At 39.2% G+C, this 22,575-nt stretch overlaps 2 protein-coding genes and 1 long non-coding RNA gene across 3 annotated transcripts in view; all 3 read left to right on the plus strand.

Annotated features, from left to right (window-relative positions):
• Nucleotides 1–2,240: 2,240 nt before the first annotated feature.
• Nucleotides 2,241–10,321, plus strand: LOC136828538 (PDZ and LIM domain protein Zasp-like). Its single transcript, XM_067086564.1, has 5 exons — nucleotides 2,241–2,591; nucleotides 6,029–6,570; nucleotides 7,778–7,861; nucleotides 8,231–8,317; nucleotides 9,541–10,321. The coding sequence occupies exons 1-5, from the start codon at nucleotides 2,580–2,582 to the stop codon at nucleotides 10,106–10,108; spliced, it is 1,293 nt and encodes a 430-aa protein (XP_066942665.1). The 5' UTR covers nucleotides 2,241–2,579; the 3' UTR covers nucleotides 10,109–10,321.
• Nucleotides 10,322–13,341: 3,020 nt separating this feature from the next.
• LOC136828540 (uncharacterized) lies at nucleotides 13,342–14,640 on the plus strand. Its single transcript, XR_010850099.1, has 3 exons — nucleotides 13,342–13,488; nucleotides 13,645–13,788; nucleotides 14,263–14,640. It is a non-coding gene; the product is annotated as an uncharacterized lncRNA (long non-coding RNA).
• A 6,628-nt stretch (nucleotides 14,641–21,268) lies between these two features.
• Nucleotides 21,269–22,575, plus strand: part of LOC136828541 (transcription factor SPT20 homolog) — a 6,096-nt gene continuing 4,789 nt past the window's right edge. Inside the window, exon 1 of the mRNA XM_067086565.1 lies at nucleotides 21,269–22,145. Coding sequence (XP_066942666.1) covers nucleotides 22,134–22,145 — 12 coding nt within the window. The 5' untranslated portion in view covers nucleotides 21,269–22,133. The remainder of the gene's footprint in view (nucleotides 22,146–22,575) is intronic.

The raw sequence follows: 22,575 nt of genomic DNA on the forward strand, positions 1-22,575 counted from the left end.
AAAGTCAAGTCGGGTCACTGGAAAGAAATTGTATTTTATTAGGCATACTTTCGTAAGTTATTAAAATTCACCTGTTCTTAGGCAGGCTAAAGGATTTGCATAATGCAGAGGAATGTGGAAAACTTCACATTCTGGAAGCAAGTCGAAAGGACTGGGTAGGTTAGTAGACTCTCGAGTTCGTGATTCCCACTCAATGCGGGATTATAAAGCACGACGCTTTTAGCGAAGCAGAGAGCAAGTAGTTGGCATTCAATCAGGGAGCCCTGAAGAGCAATACCCAATTTATACATTCTGAGTAGTTATGAATCTCGATTTCTGGCATAATATGGCTTCTCTTTCACTACAGTCTTCATTCACACCTAGTCACAACTAGGTGTGACTTCGATATATATATATAATATATATATATATATACATATATATATATATATATATATATATACATATATATATATATATATATATATATATATATATATATATATATATATATATATATATATCAAATGTCAGGGAGCCCACAGAAACGCCAAAATGTGCCTGAGGAGAGAGACAGTTCGGTCTCCGAAATATAGCCTTTATTTTCCACATTTTGGCGTTTCTATGGCTCCCTTGTATTTGACGGAATTCTGTTTTAGCAGAAGATATTTTACACTCATATTATATATATGTATATATGTATTTTTTTATTTTCCAGATATTACAAAGACGAACATTATCGTAAAGCTTCTAATTGCTTTTAAAAGCTCACGTTCTTGTGAATCGCTTCCAAGTCAAAATAACTTTGGGTAATCTCAGTAGAAAGAACGATATGACCAATCGCTTCCCAGACTTCCATCTCTCAGGTCTGGTCGAGATGGAAACATCAGGAGCGAACACTTCCTACAACGTCGTCATTCCCCAGAAACAAATTCTGCATCGCTTACAAATACGTTGGTGTTGACATGCCCCTAATTATTTCACCAGCCACGAGCGAAACAGAAAAATAAAAGGAAACGAAGAACGGCGGTTCACGCAAGGGCACCGAGGTTGATATCTGACAATTATTTTGAACAATGGCATTAGAACTAAAGGAAGTCTGGCTGCTAATGTTAAAAATGTTTTAGAAATTCTCTCTTAAATTAATACGGTTCAAGACACAGGAAAAGTAACCTGCATCAAGGTGTGTTCCGTAGATGCAAATATACGCCGGTGTTGACAGCGTGTCGATAAATCAGTGTTGCCAGATCGTTTAGAAAGTAATATCTCTGACGATTCCTTACGGGAAGATATTGCCGTAAGAGACCGGTATTGTTCAGGAACATTATACCGAGCTTGGCAATATAAGATCTCTGAAATCATGTTCTATAACGTCTTACATTCGCATTCATACTATGAAGGAATCTAGGTTTTACATCAATAAGTTCAAGGCAGTTCTTCGATTTTAATAATATTTTCAGTTAATTATTAGTATTGCTATTTATACCGATAATTCTGCATTTACTGGTGCCTCGATTTGTTGGTTGGCATGCTGTTTACATATTTAGATTCTTGTTAACATGTTTCATGTTATTCTCATTTGGTTTTTTGTTTACTGAAGGATTTACTGGTTCCCCAAAAGTATGTTTTCAAAAGTAATGAGAAATAGGACGTATGTTTAGTTATCCGAATACAATTTCTTTAATTTTCTGTCTAATTTTTTCCATTCATCAATATGGTAGGCAGTTGATTTTTAAGAATCCCCATCTTATTTAGGCGTACTTACCTGGAAACACTTGTAAAACTAAACAGCAAGAACTTTTTCCCCAATTTCTAAGAGAGAGAGAGAGAGAGAGAGAGAGAGAGAGAGAGAGAGAGAGAGAGAGAGAGAGAGAGAGAGAGAGATTATGGGTGTTCAATCGCAGCAATACAATTATTAATTAACGATGAAATGCATTACATACGAAAATAAAATCTACACGGAAAATAAAATCCCTGTAAAAATAAGTAAAGCTTCGTTCATCCCGTTCGCAGTCATCGACAGACGAGACGTACGGAGATAGACAGATAACAGAGTGAGACCTGTGAAGGCTCCCCCCACCCCACCACCCCCGGGTGCAACGCCCAACACGGGGTCGATCTTGTTCGATCATTCCGTGAGCTTTCCGTGAGTGTCCTTGAAAACATCTCTCTCTCTCTCTCTCTCTCTCCCTCTCCCTCTCGGAAGGGGGCGCGCTCGCTGACGCCAGGGTATATTAGCCTCCGTCGACTCTTCGCAGCCCACACTCGCCAACCGAAACGCTCAGCCTCGAGATATCATCACGGGGGCACTCACTGCAGAGGACTTGCTGGACTAAACCCTACTGACGAAGGAGAAGACGCCTCCCTGCCTGTCTGGCCGAACGGACGGGCATCTACTCGAAAGAGACTCCCGACCCGTTCGAGTCTCTTCGCTTTTGGCATCAGATCAGAGAACCCTGTCGTTAAGACCGAGGTCCCTCGTCTCCTGGTGGAGAGGGTGTGGAGGTGACGCCCGCAAAGCTTCGCGGGTGAGGCTCAATAGGACTTGGTAGCAGCAAGAAATTTTTGCTAGAGGTGCCCCGACTGGTTGGCCCGCAACCATGATCCTGCTGGTATGTAGTGATCGGTAATTTCTCAGCTGACTTTTCCTCTTAGTTCAAGAGGCGTTTCCTCTGAGGCGAAAAATTTGCTCCAAAGCTGAAGGGAGACAGAGCTAGCGTATCACTGAACGAAGCTTGAACTGTAATTGTAATTTTGTCGTAAAGTAATGGATTATAGTTTTTTTAAGCGAACTGTTTTATGCGCCTGTTTATCAGGTTTTCCCATTTCTTACATTTACTGTCGTTATGGTATTATTAGACAGGACTTATTTCTCATACATCACACAATTTCCATGTTATAACAACCTTTCATAAGGTCCTTAGCCCTTATTCCCGCAGCTAATTTTTCCTTCTCTCATTGTGATTGACATTCTATTACGCTCCTTACTTTTATCCAGGTCACAGGTCATGGCTATTGTTTATCATATCTGGAAATACTGAAGAAAATCTTACTTATGAATTTCGTCAAATTCTTTGTAAATGAAGACTAGTTGAGAAAATATTTATTTTACAAGTCGCCGTTCAGAGATGAGAAGAAATTAAAGCTATGTCATTGCCGAGAAGATTACTTTTTAGGTACATAAAGATAGCATGTTTTGATGACGACTAATTCAGATAGATGTTATTAAACTCGCGTGGAATCTATAGTTAAATGTATTGCAGATTTATAAATCACCTTCAGCTCTCTAAATGTAAAATCTAAATTTACAAGTTCACATATTCATTATTCACGTCAGTACGTAGCTCGTATTCAGAAATAATTATGTATTCATGTGTTGACTACTGCTACATCCATGCATACACACACACACACACACACATATATATATATATACATATATATTATATAATATATATATATATAATATATATATATATATACATATATATATATATATATATATATATATATATATATATATATATATATATATATATATATATATATATATATATAGAAATGCCTAATTTCTATTAAACGTAAATTAAAACGCTCTTATATGAGACTGCATTTTTCATTCCAAAATGAAAATATTATTTTGTGGTAATTCGTTCCTTTTTTTGTTTTTGTTTCCAATCAGATATTTTCTGTAAAATCGCATTTTGTGGAGTAAGCAAGATTATGATAACCGTTTAATTAAGCAAACTTATCGTACCTTTGCGAAATAAAGTCATATGTTTGACCTCCCCAGAAAACTTTATGAATTTAATCTACAAGCACGGTAGAATATGAATAAAAAGAGTGCTGGAATAAGTACAGTAACTATGTCGACAGACAAAGCCTCACCCACTCGGAATTTCACAGGTCTCACGTAGTAACCGGGAGGCAACGGCATGCAGAAAGTTCAATAAGTAAATTTCACACACACACACACACACACACAAACATAATGATAATTTAATTTTGAGTAAAAGCTTTCAGATATTATTTTAGTAAGGTCTACAGAATTTCGTGGGCGCCAGACTATCTTCATGCAACTCATGTTTTTATTTAAACTTCTGACGTTCTGACAAGTTTACACAACACACACACACACACACATATATATATATATATATATATTGTATATATATATATATATATATATATATATATATATATATATATATATACATACATATATATATATGTGTGTGTGTGTGTGTGTGTATAACTGAATCACGAAAATATGGAACGTGATGAATATATAAATAAAGACAAAATCCACGAAAGAAAGAGAAACAGTGGAGTGCTGCGAGGCCTTTCGATTGTCGTCCTATACTTAGCAGACTCTGCTAAGTAAAGGACAGTAGTCGAAAGGCCTTGCAGCACTCAATTGTGTCTCTTTCCTTCGTGGATTTTGTCTTTATATATATATATATATATATATATTTATATATATATAATATATATGTGTGTGTGTGTGTAAAATTTGTCAGAGCGTTAGAAGTTTAAATAAAAACATGAGTTGCATGAAGATCGTCCAGCGCCCACGGAAATTCTGTAGAACTTAGTGAAATAATATCTGAAAGTTTTTACGCAAAATTAAATTATCATTACGGTTATTCGTCGAATTTAGAATAAAGGAAGTTTTATGAAACCAAAACTTTCTTGATATTTAAAGGTTCCTTTGCGTGATACAAAATAAGACCGGTGCTGCAAAGTTTACTTCTATGCCCTACATGAAACCATTGATAGTGACGGATCTTCCATAATGGTATTCCTTCATTGCTGATAACTATTTTTATATCTGAGCTTTCTTGGATACAGTTATATTTTCAAATTCACAATAGAAAACCCAGTGCGATATCGCCATTCACAAGCATTTTGTACAACATGCGTTTGCTCTATGCTGTGAATGATTTCAGATCAGTTGGATAGAAAAATTAATTCTTAAGAACTTGTTATCATTGTGGGAAAAAATTGCTGTGCCTTCCTATATCTAACTCCGTATTTTTGTTTATCTAAATTCACCTCATAATGCCTGACAAATGAGCATCTTTACATGTGAGCAGGCACTTACAAAAAAAAAAAAAAAAAAAACGAATACTGCCATTGACTCCCTACCTTCTCTGAAGAAGTGTATTATGTATTCTGATTCAGCACTAAATCCCCCCCCCCTTTTTTTAAACCATTCAAAATCGGCTACTTCTCTAAGCGCCTGCTTCTCCTAATTCCCTTTCACTGTCAACCTGCAAAAACAAAAACAAAAAGAAAGAGATTTAATAACAGGAGACAGTCGCTAATGCTATGGAAGTCTAGGGGGCGAATAGAGGTTTGAAACATGCGATGTGTTACATTATCAATCCACTGTATTACCACGGGCGTGGCGTGAGAAAGATCATCCCGGGGTCACCCTGGGGGTTACACGCACGTAACTTCTGTAAGAGGAACCACGTGTAAATGATTGAGAGAGAGAGAGAGAGAGAGAGAGAGAGAGAGAGAGAGAGAGAGAGAGAGAGAGAGAGAGAGGAGAATCAAATGGGAGAGAGAGAGAGAGAGAGAGAGAAACGTATATAGAATCAAAGGAGAGAGAGAGAGAGAGAGAGAGAGAGAGAGAGAGAGAGAGAGAGCTGATGGCCTAAGAAAGCAAAAGTACGCAAAAATAGTGGAAGAAAGGAAGGGGTGAACTGAAATATTGTAATTCTAATGCATTTAACTGTATACGTTTTACGGCGAGATCACGAGAACAAGGCAGCGATATCTACTTTTAGTTATATTTTTCATAGAACGTGAAGCTGAAAGTATTCTGATTAAAAATACAGATTAATATTGCAGTCATTTCCTCGAGACGAGGAGGTGAACGCTGAAGTATCATTATTCGAATGTACGAATTAATGATATATATTCTCGGCAAATCTGTGATCACAGAACAAAGGCATTTGCTTCAGTTGTATAGGTGACAAAATGGGAAGAAGTTTCCGTAAGAATTTCCTATAAGAAATTTCACATTCCTCTCCCCCTCTAGGTATTTTCATCGCTCTTGATAGTGAGCGCCTTCGCCCAGCGCGAAGGCCTCAGTCTTGCTCAGCAGAGGGTGAGGCAGCGGCTTGGTCAGAACGGCCAGCCGACGTTTTCTCAAGTATTTGATCTGCCTCAGCAACCGGTGATTCTTCAGGACCAGGTGATTGAAGTGCAAGAACCTGTCCTCGTCCAAGACGCCTTCGATAACCAGCGAAACGTCGTCGTGAATCAGCGACGACTGACGACATTCCAGGAACAACAACAGAGGCGTCGCCTAGAACAGGAAGCCCGCCAACAAGAAGAGCGCATCCGCCAACAGCAACTCGCGCTCCAGCGAGCCGAGGCGCGTCGACGAGCTCAGGAACAGAACACGCTCAGGGTGCAAAATCAGCAGCAGCAGCAGCAGAATACGCAGAGGGTTCAGAATGTCTTGGCAAATCGTCAGTTGCAGACCCCTGTCCTAACTCAGACGGTTATCGGGCCAGTTGCTCAGACACTTGACGATCAGCGAGATGGACCCTTCCAAGATGGAACTTACTATTTCAGGTAAGGGCACAACTTTTGAGTCTTTTAATTTCATGAAACAATATAAAATTTATGGACGATCACTTAACTGGTCACTATATGTTTTAAAGATTAAGAGTCTTGATCAAATTCGAATGCAAACTATTCCATAATATACATTTTTCTTATAATAAAAGTCACTTAATTGTCATACTACTGACTGGTCGTGCTTAGTTTTGGTCGTCAAACAAAGAGGAAGCTAGTAGTAATTGTAAGTGACTAATCAGTTCATTCATTCATGAGGAATGAAACGGAATAAAGTTTATTCTTAGAAAAACGTACACGCCACTTAACTATGATTGCCAAAATAATGAGTAGTCTTTATCGAGTACTGTGCTGAGAATACAGGGTTACTCAAAGAATGAAAATCTCGTCACCTTGAGAGATTTCAAGAGGTATCTTCCTCACTTTTTGCGAGAGTAGTTTGGTAGAGTTTCTACAAACAGGCGAGTAGACTTCCTAGTGCATTCAAAGTAATGCACATTAACCTACATAAGAAACATATCTCACAAAACGATACATTAAAAAGCAAATACCAGCAAACTCTTGAAATCAATATGATTAGAATACTGAAATCTTTCATGGAAAGAAATCGATATTTTCGAGATAGGAAAAATTTACCAAGAAAAAAAATAACAGGTTTAGTATTGCGAAACAAATATCAGATTTCCTACTCATTAACTCCCGTCTTAGTGCAAAACGCTAATAAATATTATGCCGTTCAGTGGAAAACTGATAACAGTCAGGCACTGTTACCTTCTGATGCAGACTTTGTGATTGTCTAAGTGCATTTTTCATAAAAACCCTTCATCGAGTACCATTTCACTCCTTTTATTCTCTCCATCGCTGCCTAACAATGAAATAACTTAGACAGTATCATATAAGCATTACTACTGTTACTGTTATTTTGGTTACCATAATTTCAAATGCATATTAATACTTATTTAATTACATATTTATTACCATGACCATTTTCCTACACCAGTTCAATGCTTGACTGTTGACGAACACAAATCTTTCCCTTACATCGACTCATTTCTTCGCTTTTTTATTTTACAAAAGAAAAATAACACCATCATATAATATCTTTCCGAAGACGTTTACTGGGACGTTAACGAATTTCCCCGAAGTGTTAAAATAATCTTATTTTTTGGTTCTTCATTCATCAAGAGCTCATTCATTTCAACAGATATGCAACCAGCGATGGAATCGAGAGGGAGGAAGGCACCAGACTCACTGGACCCTTGACTCATGAAGTTACAGGATCTTATTCGTGAGTAAAATGAGTAGCCTACGATCGAGTGGACTCGAGCAAATTTGTTTTAGAGAGACTACTCTTCCATTTGCTGTGGTGGTCGATAACTCTCTGTTGTTCTATATTGTTATTAAAGTAGTTTAAGAAGTAGTTGAAGATTTGTTCTTAGAAGTGAGCTGAAAATGGAAGACGACAATTTGAAGAAGTTGGACAGCTAAGGGAGGGGAGACTAAGGGAACGGGCGAAAATTAAAAGAGAGACCAATGATCTTGATAACTGTGCGGGAAATCCGCAAGAAAAGATACACTTTTTAAGAAGTGATTTAAAATACTTGTATTCTATTCACAAAGGTAATCTAAAGCTTTTGCTTCTCTGATGCAAAAACAGGTACATCGCTCCTGACGGAACTCTTGTGGCCATGGAGTATATCGCCGACGAGAATGGGTACCGCGCATATCCTGTCCGAAACAACGTGTAAGTCTTATCTATGACTCTTAGTTATTTTTTTTCTAAGGACATGGGTATTTAGCCGCCAAACTTTTCTAAAAAGTCAATGCTTAGCAACCAGCAGCGGTACTGCGACAGATATAATGATTACCTTGTCATGATGATATTACTGCCTCTTAAGCCCTGTCCGTACGAGCGGGCAAATGCCCGACGGGCAAACACTGCTTCCATAACCAGTTCCACTGTACTGACCGACCGAGTGTGGAGCCAGAACGATGCGACTGTCTGGTAACACTGCTTCAGAAGCGGGAGAAAATGTTCTGGCGATTGTCTGGTAACACTGCTTCAGAAGCAAGAGAAAATATAAACAGCTGGAAGTGCCCGAAGGGCATGCCCGCTAGCGTGGACAGGCCATTAGGAGAGGGGTGCGGGGCGAAGAAATAATGTTCAGAAAACAGCAACAAACCCGAGGAGCGTTGTCCCCGCACTCCCGCAGAGGGGTAGAGCTGTCAGGCACCTCACACGGTGCACTGTAGACATTACTTAAGTTTCTTTGCAGAGTCCCTTCGGCCCCTAGCCAAAACCCCTTTCATTCCTTTTACTGTACCTCCGTTCATAATCTTTCTTCTACCTTACATTCCACCCTCTCCTAACAATTGTTTCTTAGTGCAACTGCGAGGTTTTCCTCCCGTTACATCTTTCAAAACTTTTTACTGTCAATTTCCTATTCAGCTCTGAACGACCTTATAGGTCCCAGTGCTTGTCCTTTGGCGTAAATTCTAAATTCTATTCAAGCAGCGTTGTGAGTAACAATGGGCCACAGAAATGCCTGGGGATCCAACAGTGAGTGAGCAACCCAAATACGAGTTCCTCAAGCACCTTTGGTCTTGATACCCTTCAGGTCATAATCAGAAACTTCATCTAGTAATATTCTTATTTCGTTATATTTGTGAATCTGAATTATCCTTTCATTGACAACACTTGTTGCACGAAGGCTACATGGTGTTCAAGGACGAAATAACATCTAGCTGATATCTTGAGTGTCCCAGTCGCTTTTTAAAAATCGCTTTACAACTACAAGTATTTGGATGTTGGCAGCTGTATTGCATATAATTACAAATCTAGCTGATTCACATTCAACTTTGTAGATTGAATACTGTTTTAATAACTCAGAAGACTCGAATCACCTAAGTATATTTGTACTAACACCTGTTTTATCATTCATTATGGTTTTTACATTTTTTTCTCAGCGTGAATCCTGTTGTTCCTCCTGAGCCAATTCCAGTTCCTCCACCCCTCCGACCAGTGTTGAACACACCCGCCCCAGAGATAATCCGGCCAATCCAAACAATAACGAGGCCTACCAACGTGATCAGCCCTCGACCTCCTCTCATCACGCAGCCAATTCCTGAACTGACCATCCCAGTCCAGACAGTAAGACCACCCGTCCAGACGATCCGACCACCTTTCCAAACCGTTCGGCCAGTCATCCAGAATGTTCAGGTTCCCGTACAAACTGTGCGTCCACCCATCCAGCGACCTTTCCAAACTGTTCGGCCACTCATCCAAACTGTCCAGCGACCACTGCAGACCGTCCAACGACCAATTCAGACCGGAACGCCTAGACCGATTCTCCGGCCACAGGTTACACCTCGACCTCAGTTTACCAGCACCTTCGTCAATCGCCCCACCTTCGCTACCTTTGGCACCGACAATCTGGGAAGAAGAGTCATCGTCGATTACGATTACGGTGACCTCGATTACGCCGCGTCCGATCCCGCTTTGGTCCTAAAACCACCTGAGAAGACCGATGACTAAGGCCTGGGATGGATAAATATAGGAGACTGCCACGGCAACGAGGGATGTTGATGAGATATTCAGGGATACGAGAATTCCATGTTTTCCACTTCGATCTGTATACTTTTATAATGGCTAACGCACTTCAACTCTAATTTCTCCCTTGCAAACTTCCTTTCTCTATTACAACATTTAGATTTTGTGCTAGATATTATGCATAAAAATAAAAGCTTAGATTTGTATGAATTCACACCAGTGAGAACGAAGCAATCTTATTAACATACACAAAAGAACCTCATACGCACTTCTACCCATTTCTCGAAGGGTAGAACTTTCGAACACATCAGGATAACGAGCATTGCGTCTAGTGCCTAATGTCCGCGGAGCGGCGTAGCAAATGACTCAACTCTGTTGCCTTTACTCTTTAGGCATAAGAATGCAAAGCGGTCTAGCATCTATTCACAGCTACAAGAACCGATGGTGGATTGACTGACAATGCGTTTAGATTTTTTCATTCCTCCCCTTTATCACCTTTCTCTCATCCAAACAGCACAGCTACTGCCAAGTCTTCCCATCCATTAAAGGGAACGAGAACCAACTAAAATTCTCAAATATCTTCAGCCCTATTGAATATCTATTCGTCTAGGAATTTCTTGGTAAAATAGTCTCAGTACAAATTAACAGAGTGTGTTAGAAAACCTTTACAACATTACATCAGACAAATAACTGCTATCAAAAATAACGGCAGATGCTGTGTAATGACAAGACAAATAGCTGTAGCAAATTAGACATCTAATGTTGTAATTGTTATGAGATACATAACTTTGAAGCTGATATTTTGAACTATTCCTAACGATGCTGTCGGCTCACTTAACCATAATATTCCCTCACAAGTGAGCCTAGGGCATCCGTTCCTTTAGCAACAACAGGTTTCATTCGTTCATATACAGACATAACCCAGTGCCGTCTGCTAATTTATAATGATCAGCCACTTTCTTTCGGTTGACGGGAATAATTGCTTGTGTGCAATAAGGTATCCATGTTCAGCTAAGAACTGGTGGCTTGGTGAACTACCATCTGTCTAAAAAAAATCCCTGAGGCTCTCAGAACATCAAGAATGACTGAAGTTCAAAATCTAATACATACAGATTCTCCTTTACATAAGAGAAATGTTATTATACACCCCGTTTCATTCCACCTTTGCCAGTTCTCCCCAGCGGAGAGCAACAAGTGCCTTATTCGAAGACTCGTACACAGCATTAGCTTCCTCTGCAGAGGTTTAAGACGGACTTGACAAAAAAAAAAAAACACTCATAAAAGGACAGTTTTTTACAGCATTCATTCTTGCTGGAATTTTGTTTATTTAACACACACGTATATATATAGATATAGGCGTCACTGCAACGCCAGATTACCCAGACGAGTAAATTTTCATTTATCATTTCTTGCGCATTTGGAGCAGCGCCTCTTTAACAATGAGTTCATTAGACCAGGAGGAATAAGAGAAATTAAGTTTGATTTTAACTTTAAAAAACTTATGAAAAATAGCTGGCTATCTTCAATGATGAAAGGAACAAAACTCGTGAACTCAACCAGAGTCTGTACGTTTTTGAGTAAATTAGCCGTTCTAACGTAACGTGGACAGAATCCATCGCATGTCAGAAAAAGTCCTGGCAGGCAGAATGTTTCGTGAAACTTCGAAAAAAAAAATTATTTAGTCACCTTTGAAGAACGAGAGAAAAACACTTGACTAATCGAATCAGCTTATAATTAACCATGTACTAGGCAAATTGTCTACCATGTACTGGGCAAACTGTCTACAATCTTCAGTGCTCGATCCCATTCCAAAACCAAACATGCTCACAAGACAAAAGTCACTATCAGAATAAGTTCAGCAATGAAGATTTAATTACTTCGATGAAAATCAGTTACACCAGAACAAAGACCATGCAAAAAGCGTGGAAAAAAAACGGAAGGCTTTACAAACACGATAAAACAAAATGAAGATATGTGTTACGATATTACAGATCTCAGGTAGGCTCAGTGCTCAAACTATACAGAAAGGAAAGTGTTAATAAAAGCTCTGAAAAGTTACAAAATATTAGCAACAGCCTCAAAATCAAAGAAGATAATAACCATTTTCTAGGAGGAGTATATTCAATGAAAACAGAATGTCATGCTAGTACGCTGTTAAGCAGCCAACAGAATGAGTCAAAAATAAATACTGTAGGCGGAGAATGATTGAAAGAAAAAAATCCCGACCTGCAAGAACGAACAAGCCAAGCATGCAGGTGACATGAAACAGTCTATCAGGGCCAAGGATATCTCCATTAAAAAACATACTGACGATGGTTTTGTTGTTTTTGATTTTGCCTGTTTTCGTCTTCAAATACACGATTAAATGCGCTAGACATTATCCGCCAAAGAAGTAGGTTCCGGAAAGGCAAAGAATGCAAGGCCCATAAAATGAAACAAAAGCTCGGGTATATAAAGTCGAGCGTGGGATCACAAGACATGTAAAAAGCAGATGACTACTGAGGTTTGTAAGGGACAGCATTTGGATGGGTTATACGTAGACTACGCTTTGGAATGGAATATTACTTTAAAATCGGATTCATGGAATGTTTTAAGTCGGTATAGGGCAGGGTACGCAAGGGCAACGGTGAAAATTTTAAGATATAAATAAAATATAACAGCACTGGAGGAAATTATGGACAAATATTTTTTGTAAGGATGGCTATTCATCCTGCAAAAACTTGCAATTCGCGATGTTATATGGGATATACTTCACATACCTCCGTGCTGTTCTCATTTTCATCTCAGGTTCCTTCTTTATTGGCACTGTGGCCTCTCTTGTTCCTTCCAGCAGATGGTGTTTCAAGTTCCTGCAAAAGAATATGTAGGAAAATCTTTAAAAATCGTAAGAGCAGCAGGGCTAAAGTTTGGCAAATCAATATGCAAACTTTTTTAATATAATGTAGAGTCAAGTTGTATCTTAATCGGATATATGCAAGTGTAGCCTAGATCAGGGGAGCACAGTTTCTGGCCTCTCATTGAATTTTGTCTCTTTAGGAATGGCATAACAAAAGCAACCTTAACTTACAGGCTGAGCCATAAATGCCTTTAATGCACTTAAAGATGGAGGAAAGGTAGAGAGAAAAAAAAGAGAAACCACCAAGCCAGTGTCTCGGTGTCTAAGGTCCTTGGCTTGAGTAGGCTACCGAGTTGTTGCAGTGGTGCTTGGCTTGTTGGTGCTTCTCGCGCGGCGCCGGCTTTCCTTCCATAAAAGTCAGACTATCACCGTCATTCTTCCTCCAGCGCTCACCGGAGGTTGTCCGGTATTTGGTAGTCAACGGTGGCAGTGGGCTGAACGTCTGGTATCTCATTTGGATTTTGTATTGGTGAGTATTGCCGTATATAATGACATGGCCTATCTTGTCACTGTTTTTACTGTACCACATGGATCATTAATTTACTCGGCCTTTATTTTTTCGTAGTGTTACATCTATCAGCTCATTAAGGTAACTTGTCCAAAACCCTCTAATTATATTCTACAGGTGACTGCTGTTGGTTAGACCTTCCGTTCAGACTGTGTTCCAGGGGTAGGCTAGCCTCAAGAACGTTCATCTACCGCCTGTTTGCCCGAAGCTTCTCAAGACTTGACCTTGGTCGGTAAAGTATTTTTCGGTCTTGCGCTAGAGGTGAGTTAAATACAAAACTCAAGTTTCACAAAACTTTCAGCCAGCTAGTCCTCCCCACTGCAGGGGCGGAGCCCCTGTTGTGGGGAGGACGTTTTCTAACGCACGGTGGATTCTGTCCGCCGTGCGTTAGAAAGGCTGGTTTTGTCTTAGGTTAAGTTTGGTCTAATTATACTTAACGACTTGTTAGTAAGTTAAGTAGGTATCAAGTAGATTGGCTGAATATTAGGAAATCGACGAGGAAAGTATCTTTTAGTAGTCTTGGGTAGTATCAGTGTTAATGGATTTAAATGTATGCCAGTTTTTAAAATCCTACTTTGTTTTATGAATAGTGGATTTGTATTTAAATGATAGTTTTCGGGTCTAGTGTTTTACTTGATAACAGTTTTGCTTACCTTTTATTGCTAAGGTTCAGGTAGGTTAGAATGACTTGATTATTTTGTGGGAACAATTATTGAGATCCATTAATTTTTGCAGGAACTCGTAACGGGGTCGATGGAACTGACTAGTTTTTGGGAAATGTCAAACTGACGCCGTTCAGTAGTTTGACTGTTTTTGTCTAAGGCTAACTTCTTCGGACATGGAAAAAAAAGTGAGTATCTTTAGAAGACGAGGCCCTCCTGAGAAGAAAACAATCGAGTCCTGTAATCTGAGACTATAAAACAGGACTGCTGCGTAAGCTGGGTGTGGAAAAATATACTACAGGTATACTAGCGGTGTTTTGAATGCACCAAGGTTTAAAAGGAAGATAGTAAATTATTCTTTTAACACTGCAATTATTTAACTTCATATTATGTAAAAATGAGTTGTAAATATTCTGGCTATACCAGAATTACTTGCATATTCAGGTGAAGAATTATGGAAGGTTTCTCCACTGAGCAAGTTTTATCACATGGAGTAAAATCTATATCAGGACAACTTTGAAGCTTAACATTTTCCTTTATATATTGACAAATTATCTTGTGTGTAACTCCCAAAGTTTTACTAATAAACTGGCAAAAAACACGGATTTGAACTAAAAGGTTTTATACTGAGTTAAGCTCGAGAGAAAAATGAGAATTTTAGTTTACGATAAAGTATAACTGTACAGAGGTAGTTTCACCATACAATCAAACAAGCTGGTTAAGACACCTTGGGTAAGGAGGCCTTAATTGTATGTAGATATTTTCTACATATCGGCAGGATTAATCCTGGTTGAGAGCACTTCTCGACCGTCTAAAGTACGGAAGTGGGTGATATCAGGAAGATGCCATGATTACGATATCGGCCTAAGAGCCCCTTCCCATTTCCCCCTCCCCCCCCCCACAAACCCAAAGCTGGTAATTGATCTCTTCTGCAAATTGATTTTTCTATTGCTATTTTGAATCTCTCATGCATAAGTTGAGAGGTCGTAGTTTGTAGTCGTAAAGCCTAAGAAATTTAGAAGTGGCTGCTCATAATGCTGACTAGAGTATATGCTTTTTATATGAACGAAAATCGTTGTAGATGAAATTATCATACTGTTTACTGACTGACAGCTCGGTCCATGACAGTGTACGGTAGATATGGTAATAAATTTCATTATTGATAGTAGTGAGTAACCTGTCGGGTGTATTGTTTATGGTACAAGTACACTATGAGAACTGGGCAGAGAACATATTTTACGAGAACATCTTAAGCCAAATAGGAAACATGTGGGACACTGGTTTTCAAACGTCTACGGGTTCATTTACTGACCTGTTAAGTTTCCATCGCCGGAAGTATTATCCTGTTGATTAAATATGACGCCGTTTTCACTATACTTCATTGTCGAGCACTGGTCCTGTTATTTCTATTATTGTTACTCTTTCTGAAATGCAGCCAGCTAGACTCCTAGGCTTTCGTCCACCGCTGTTTGTCTCATTGTTTCGTTCTTGATTGTACAGTAGTTTGGCTGTAACACTTGTTTGAAGCAACGACTCAACGTTGTATTTTTCCCCGTGTTAAGATTCTTGGTAATTCTAAATATTAGCTCCGCGCCTGTTTTTACCTTTTCAACTGTTTTTTTTTTTTTACACTTTTACGGGTTCTGATACTGGTTGTGCATCTGTTTGTTGTCGGCCAAATGGAATGTCCCTTCGCCGTGTATAGTACTGGCCCGGGGAAGGGGCGGGTGTTACCCATATGTTAACAAGTTATTAGACTTACCGGACGGGATATATGAGCCGTTCGAAACAGACGCAGCCGTGCTCTGTCTTGGGAAGATCGCGTATGGAAACCCCTTGTTGGGTGGACTTAAATAAAAGTCAAATTCATAATCGGCAACCAAAAAACTGTAGAAAAAGTCACGTTATAGTGTCGTCGCCGCCGCGGAGCTACTATATAGTTCTACCAGATTCTTGTGCACATGCCTCTTGCCTATTCAAATTCCTGAAAATTAAAAGCAAGCAAAATCATTTCTCGCCATTTACAACAAAATGAATTTTTCATTAACCATTTAAAACTTACTTCATTTCTCTAAAAGCATTGAGAAGGTTGTATTTCTTAAGTACCTGGCACTATAAAATAACTGGGAACATGGAAAATCCTACGGAACAAAAATAAAAGTGAGCGTGCAGCCCGCTACATTAATGAGATTAATCATACCCGTTATTGGAACCAGACGTATTCGTGGCTGATGTCGACGGCAGCAATGTGAAATACGAGATTCACAGAAATTGATATGAAATTCCTTAAAGAAAGTTAAGAAAAATTGTACCTTAAATTACACTTAGTTGTACTGTTTTAATTGATATGATACAATGCTCATAACTCCGATCTCTCTCTCTCTCTCTCTCTCTCTCTCTCTCTCTCTCTCTCTCTCTCTCTCTCTTTTTGGTATGAAATGCATTCGTTACAAAGGAAGATCATTAAGCTAAGGGATAGGAGAAAAAAATTCCTTATCTCTATTTTTATTTTAAAGGGAAATTAGTGTAAATATGACTCTTGGTTCTTACATCTTCTTCATATAAACTTCTAGAATGAACGATGCATCTTGAAACTTCTAGTTACCTAGAAGGTACCCACGCTAGGACTCGCTACCTCGCTTGAAAACCGAAAAATACAAATAACGATTACTTTTTCCACTTTTTACGGCCCATCTCCACTGGTTCTTGTCTCTCTTCCTAGTAGGAGGTTTCAAAGTCTTCTTTAAGCTGCCTTCTTACGAAGTATTCCGGTGTCCATCGTAGACCTAGTCAGTCCGTTTTCGACGAGCAAAACGTTCGTGACGACGTGCCATCGACTAGGTAGCTATTGGCATCGCGTGACACGATCCCGAGAGGTGGTCGAAACCGCGCAAAAAACTGAGCGGTAAAGTCAAGAGATCAAAGAAGCGGGTAGGTACGTGTCACAAAAACTCCCTGCATAAATTAACCGCTGCTACCTTTCAGTTAACCTGAACCACGACGCTACGAGAACCGGAAATGCCTATAGTTATTTGCAAACTGAAAGCGAATAGAGCAGCGATTCTTTGCACCTGCCTCCTTCGCAGCGGAAAAAAGCAATGCACCGAGAATCACTTGCCGTTCGGTAAAAAAGTGAAAACTGCCTTGCGGAATTTACAGGCTGGAATAATCGTCATGTCGGAATCGTGAGTTTTACGTTAAACTTTGATTGTTTGGCTGATACAAGTGGAAGATGCAGCGGGGAAAGCTGACCGCGAGATCTAATCTTCAAAAAATAAATGTGAGAAGCAATTATCGGTTGGGTATCAGTTCTGTTGCCACGCTTTGCATGCAGTGACGCGAAATTATTGGATATGTGGCATTTTCAACTGAGGTGCCTTTTATCTTTTCTTGTTTTCTGCCTCGCAAGAATGGCACGCTATTTGTTCACTGCGTTACGAGGTGAGGCCTTTATTCAATCTGCAACGCTGTAAAGCATGATATATATTATATATATATATATATATATATATATATATATATATATATATATATATATATATATACCATCATCATCCTGTCTTTCCTGTGCTTTATCTTCCACAAATCTCCACTCATCTACAGCTTACCTTCTCATAGTTCTTATCCAAGTAGGTCTAGGGCCTCTTAACTCTTTTGGCGCTATCTCGATGGGCATGTCCACACCATATCTACCTTCCTTTCCATCATTATCTCATCTAAAAAATGGAATTTCCGTAATTTCTCTTATAGTATAATTTTTCTCAGTATCTAACCACCTGACTTCTAAAAATCTTCTTAAACGCCTTTTTTTGGCTTCATGCTAAGGTGGCACCTGTTCTCCTCATTGGGGTCGACTGATGGGCAGGACAGAACTGAACCATGCAGCCATACGCATATATATATATCATATATATACATACATATATATATACATATATATATATATATAATGTATATATATGTATAATGTATATATATATATATATATATATATATATATATATATATATATATATATATAAAATCATAATCACAAAGAACGTTTGAAAAGTAAAGGAATCTTAGTATATAAACACAAACCATTGTTTTAATTTCAGCCAGAGATAGGCTCCATTTCATTTCTGAAGACTGACTGGCATACAGGATTCTGAACATTAACTTTGTCAAACAGAAACATGTGCACGGGTGTTTGTGCGTATGCGAGAGAGAGAGAGAGAGAAAAAAATTTCAATTAACGTAAAAGCCTATTAATTAGGTATTAGGTTAATCGCTGCAGAAAAGTAGTTAAAAAGCGAGTAGCTGTGCCTGTAAAGTAGTTACCTCCTCGAAATCATTACAAGATTTCTAAAGCTTTTTTTACGCCACCCACTTGTCGCATTAACCTTTTTATGACATCTGCTGGATTTGCAGAAGTACTTTCAATCCCTTTCACTCTCACGCAACGACTTTGACATTGTACGAAACTGATACATTTTCAAAGCCCGTAGATTTATGCATACGTAAAGCCGGGATTTGAATTGAACTTTTGTGACAGAATTTATCAGACTAGAAATTCTAATTGTGAAAGGTGTACGTGGTATAATACCCCAAAGTCTTCTTTTGAGATGGTGTTCTGAACGCAGCTGAACCGAGGTTTTAGTTTTCGGATTTTCAGTTTCATCATTCAACTGCTTAATGTGCCTACAGATTTCTTTATGTTAAACAACTGTAATTCCCGGAGGCTTAGCGGGAATGAAATACAAGACAGTGAGAGAGAGAGAGAGTTATCTTAACCTGGTTCGCTTAAAAGTCTCACTGGATTTAAAATTTTTAATTTAATGTATGTCATCAACAAAAATGATCTGCACAGCTTACATACTGTCAAACGTCCTATACACTTGATCATGAGAGTGAAATTTACTGGTGATGATTCCTTTTTTTTTTTTTTTTTTTTTTTTTTGCTCTGGGAAAATATCCCTGTACAAGCAAAGTTATATTGTAAATAGTAATGTATGTTTTAAAGAGAATTCGCAATTGGAAGGAACAATCAATTGATATACTTTAGTACATTTTTGATATTCAAGTAGACTTGTATATATACAAACGATTTTTTTAAAGGAAATTTTGAGCTAGGAAGCACTGATTTAGAAGCAAGTCCGAGGAATTTCTGGGCTGTGATCTAAAATACAATTTCATTTCAACTGGAATTTGTTGAACTAGAATAGCTAATACCAGCTATACTGGTGAAGGAATAAGATTATTATCTAAGGAATAACGAAGGAAAATAAGGTAAATTTAATGCAAATAGATAAGATGCATCGGAAAGATCCATAATACGTATTTCTAATCAGTTATTGCCTATTTTCGACCTTATGGGCACAGCCTACGATCTCTCCCAAAGAATTAACTTACAAAATTACAAAATTAACTAACGAAAGAGAGATAAGGAATTAGGAAAATACCGTATTACTGATAGGACGGAAACGCAGTTTATACAGGAAAACAAGAAAAGATAATTGGAATGCAAGGAGAAACCGGAACCAAGTGCTTCTTAAACCACTCATGTAAGAATACTTAATGACACTGCATTAGTATCGGGTTTCTGCCAATGGTGGATAATAAGCCACGTAGGATTTTCGGGTCAGTAACTTCATTTTGTCTTTCATCATTGTGTCTTTCTTCATTTGTCTTTCATCGTGTTTTTTGTGTGGTCGCCCCCCCTTGCTTACATTCGAAGTCTTACCGTCAGTACTGTCGGCTCACATTATTAGCTATGGCCACAAAGATACGACGATTCAGTTCCTGCAAACAATAGGTAATCTAGAGTCATTACAGTATATTTGTTTGGGGTCCCTTATCGTCTCCTGAAATGTACCAAAACTGGTCCTCTGAGGCGGATTCGGCTTCCTCTGTTCCCCTCCTCCCATTACGCTGAGAAATTTCCATACCTAGTCTATTGACGCAATGCCTTCGTGGAGAAATCACTGGATTCCTCCTAGAGGTCGGGCTGTCATCTGGGTTGCCATAGACTAATTGCGTTCCCCCGTTACATTACCATATACAATAGATGACCTTGGCGACATGGGTCGCCCTGATCACGTAAATGACATACCCCAAGACGAGAATCTTTTCCAGAGGAACCACCTGTCAGTCACTGAATAGGGGAACTCACTGGAGGGTCTTGCATTGCGTATGGCGGGGTTTGGTTTAGTCCTACGTTTGGCGGGAAGATAAATGCCTGATCTTTGGGAAAGCTTGATACGCTCGAGGCTTCTTCCTCAAGAAGCTTGGCTCTTAGCGTAGGACTTCTTTTGCGAAAAGGAAGTACTTGCTCCGTCTCTTTTTTGATTCCCACCATTGACTGAGCAACCTAACGGTTTATATCACACTGGCGTCATAGCGTGGAAGGTTTTAGAAGCCCAAAGATAATGATAAAGGACAATGTCACAGTTTTTGTCAAATAAACTCGCTAATTTTGACAATAGACCGGAGATAAATATTTACTTTCCTGCTACAAATACAGGCATGCTTGCGTGTTGTACTTCTGTCAAGGCTTAAGATCTAGCAATGGGATTTCTAAGAGAGGAACGTAACGCAGAGGGCCTCAGAAACAGGCCTCTCGAATCTTGATATCCCCTGAGATTGAGAGGCCACAGGCATTTTCCAACAGAAAATACCTGAATCATCTCATTGACGCTTCAGATATGAACATTAAAGTTACAATCTGCGCGAAAGCATTATGTTTCTAAATAAGAAAGTAGAAACAGCACTATGAAGACACCATTCAGTTTTTTCAGAGTAGAGGAACAACCTGCGCAAGCGTGAATAATCAACGATGATATAGTCGGCTCTTATCCTTGAAAAAAAATTTTGCAATAGCATTTCCAGATGTGCTTTCTTCTGGAAAAGAATAAGTACCTGTCTGTTTCTCCTGAAGACATTAATTAGCATTGCAACAAGAAATTACTTTCTCAAGGGTTGGTAAATCCGACTTCTACATACAACACAAAAGCCGCCCTCCATTTTTTTAGGTCATCCCATGAATTTTGTCAATGGAAATCGTTTGAATATCTGTCTGAATTTCCACTGCTAAAGATTCTCCTAAAGCTTTAAATTTGGTTCAATACTGTTTGATTTTATTGACATCATCATGCGAATATTTCGGTTTATATCTCGACGAATTTTACTGTAGTCAGTCGTAGGTGACAACCGCCGTGCATCCGTGAAATAGACGAAAGAGAAAAAATGAAGAACGGGAATGATCAGCAGCCTCTAAAATCCTGTAGCGTAGTGAGGGGAGGGCGGGTCTCGTCTCTAAAAAGCGCCTGGTCGTTTGCTTACTCCGCACCGAGTACTTAATGATTGTTTATGACGTGAGATTCGGGAAGCCAAGAATTTACGGCCGGTTTACACCGGAGAACGGCCATAATAGAGGAATGAAACACGACAGCCGTCGAGAGCGAGAGCTGTTGTTGATCTCGGAAGATAAGGAAGGTCTCGAATGCGTGAGCGACCTTGAGAAAGCCGTTTGGAGGAGGAGGAGGAGCAGCAGCGGGTGGGAGCGAAGTGCCTCTGGTTCGGAGAGGCGGGTGGGTATATTAGGCCCAGTTTCTGCATGTGGCAGCGCACTCAACGATCAACCATCCTCTGCCTCGAAGTACGGGGGCACTCCTGCAGAAAACTTGCTGGACTAACTTCTCCCCTGGAAGAGTCATCAGCGGGACAACCACACTTCGTTATAGACATAATAACTTTTTAAAAAATCCACTGAAAGAGAGTGCTGTGGGAAATTTCCAAACCAGCGTTCTTTTTCAGAGGCGCCAGGCGCCCTTCCAGTAGGGAAGGGCCTTTGGATAGTCGAAAATTAAGGAGGTATCAGGCTTCAAAGCGGGAATAAACGAAGAGGATTTAGTAGCAGCAAGAATTTTTTGTGAAAGTGCCCCTCGACTCTGTCAAGCAAGCGCCATGACTAAACTAGTAAGTATAAATTCAGATTTAGAGTTGGTTAAAGGGGGGCTGGGGAATTAAACAAACTCTTTACAGTTTTCAAAGCTTTTCAGTTTCAAAACGAATTATTTTTAAGTTGCTCTTTAATCTTTTCAGAAGTAAAATGAATGGAACGCTTGCAGTGCAATACTGGCAGCAAATTTCTTATAATTATTCCAGTTTCCTTTCGTAGCTTTCGCAGGAAAACAACGATGGTGCAGGTTTCACGGCTATTTTAAAAACTACATAAAGGTTAGGTAAATATATGTATGAAGGAATTAAGCATTCACGCAAGGGATATGCAGAGATAGGTCGATAGATTAGAAAGATAGATAGCTATCCAGTCAGACGAATACTTCCAGAATAACGAGTTATATTCTCTCCACCAGTTGCTTAACTCAAATCCTTCTGAGCAGGCTGC

The sequence above is a fragment of the Macrobrachium rosenbergii genome, chromosome 43, assembly GCF_040412425.1.
Source record: "Macrobrachium rosenbergii isolate ZJJX-2024 chromosome 43, ASM4041242v1, whole genome shotgun sequence".
In the NCBI taxonomy this organism is placed as follows: Eukaryota; Metazoa; Arthropoda; class Malacostraca; order Decapoda; family Palaemonidae; genus Macrobrachium; species Macrobrachium rosenbergii.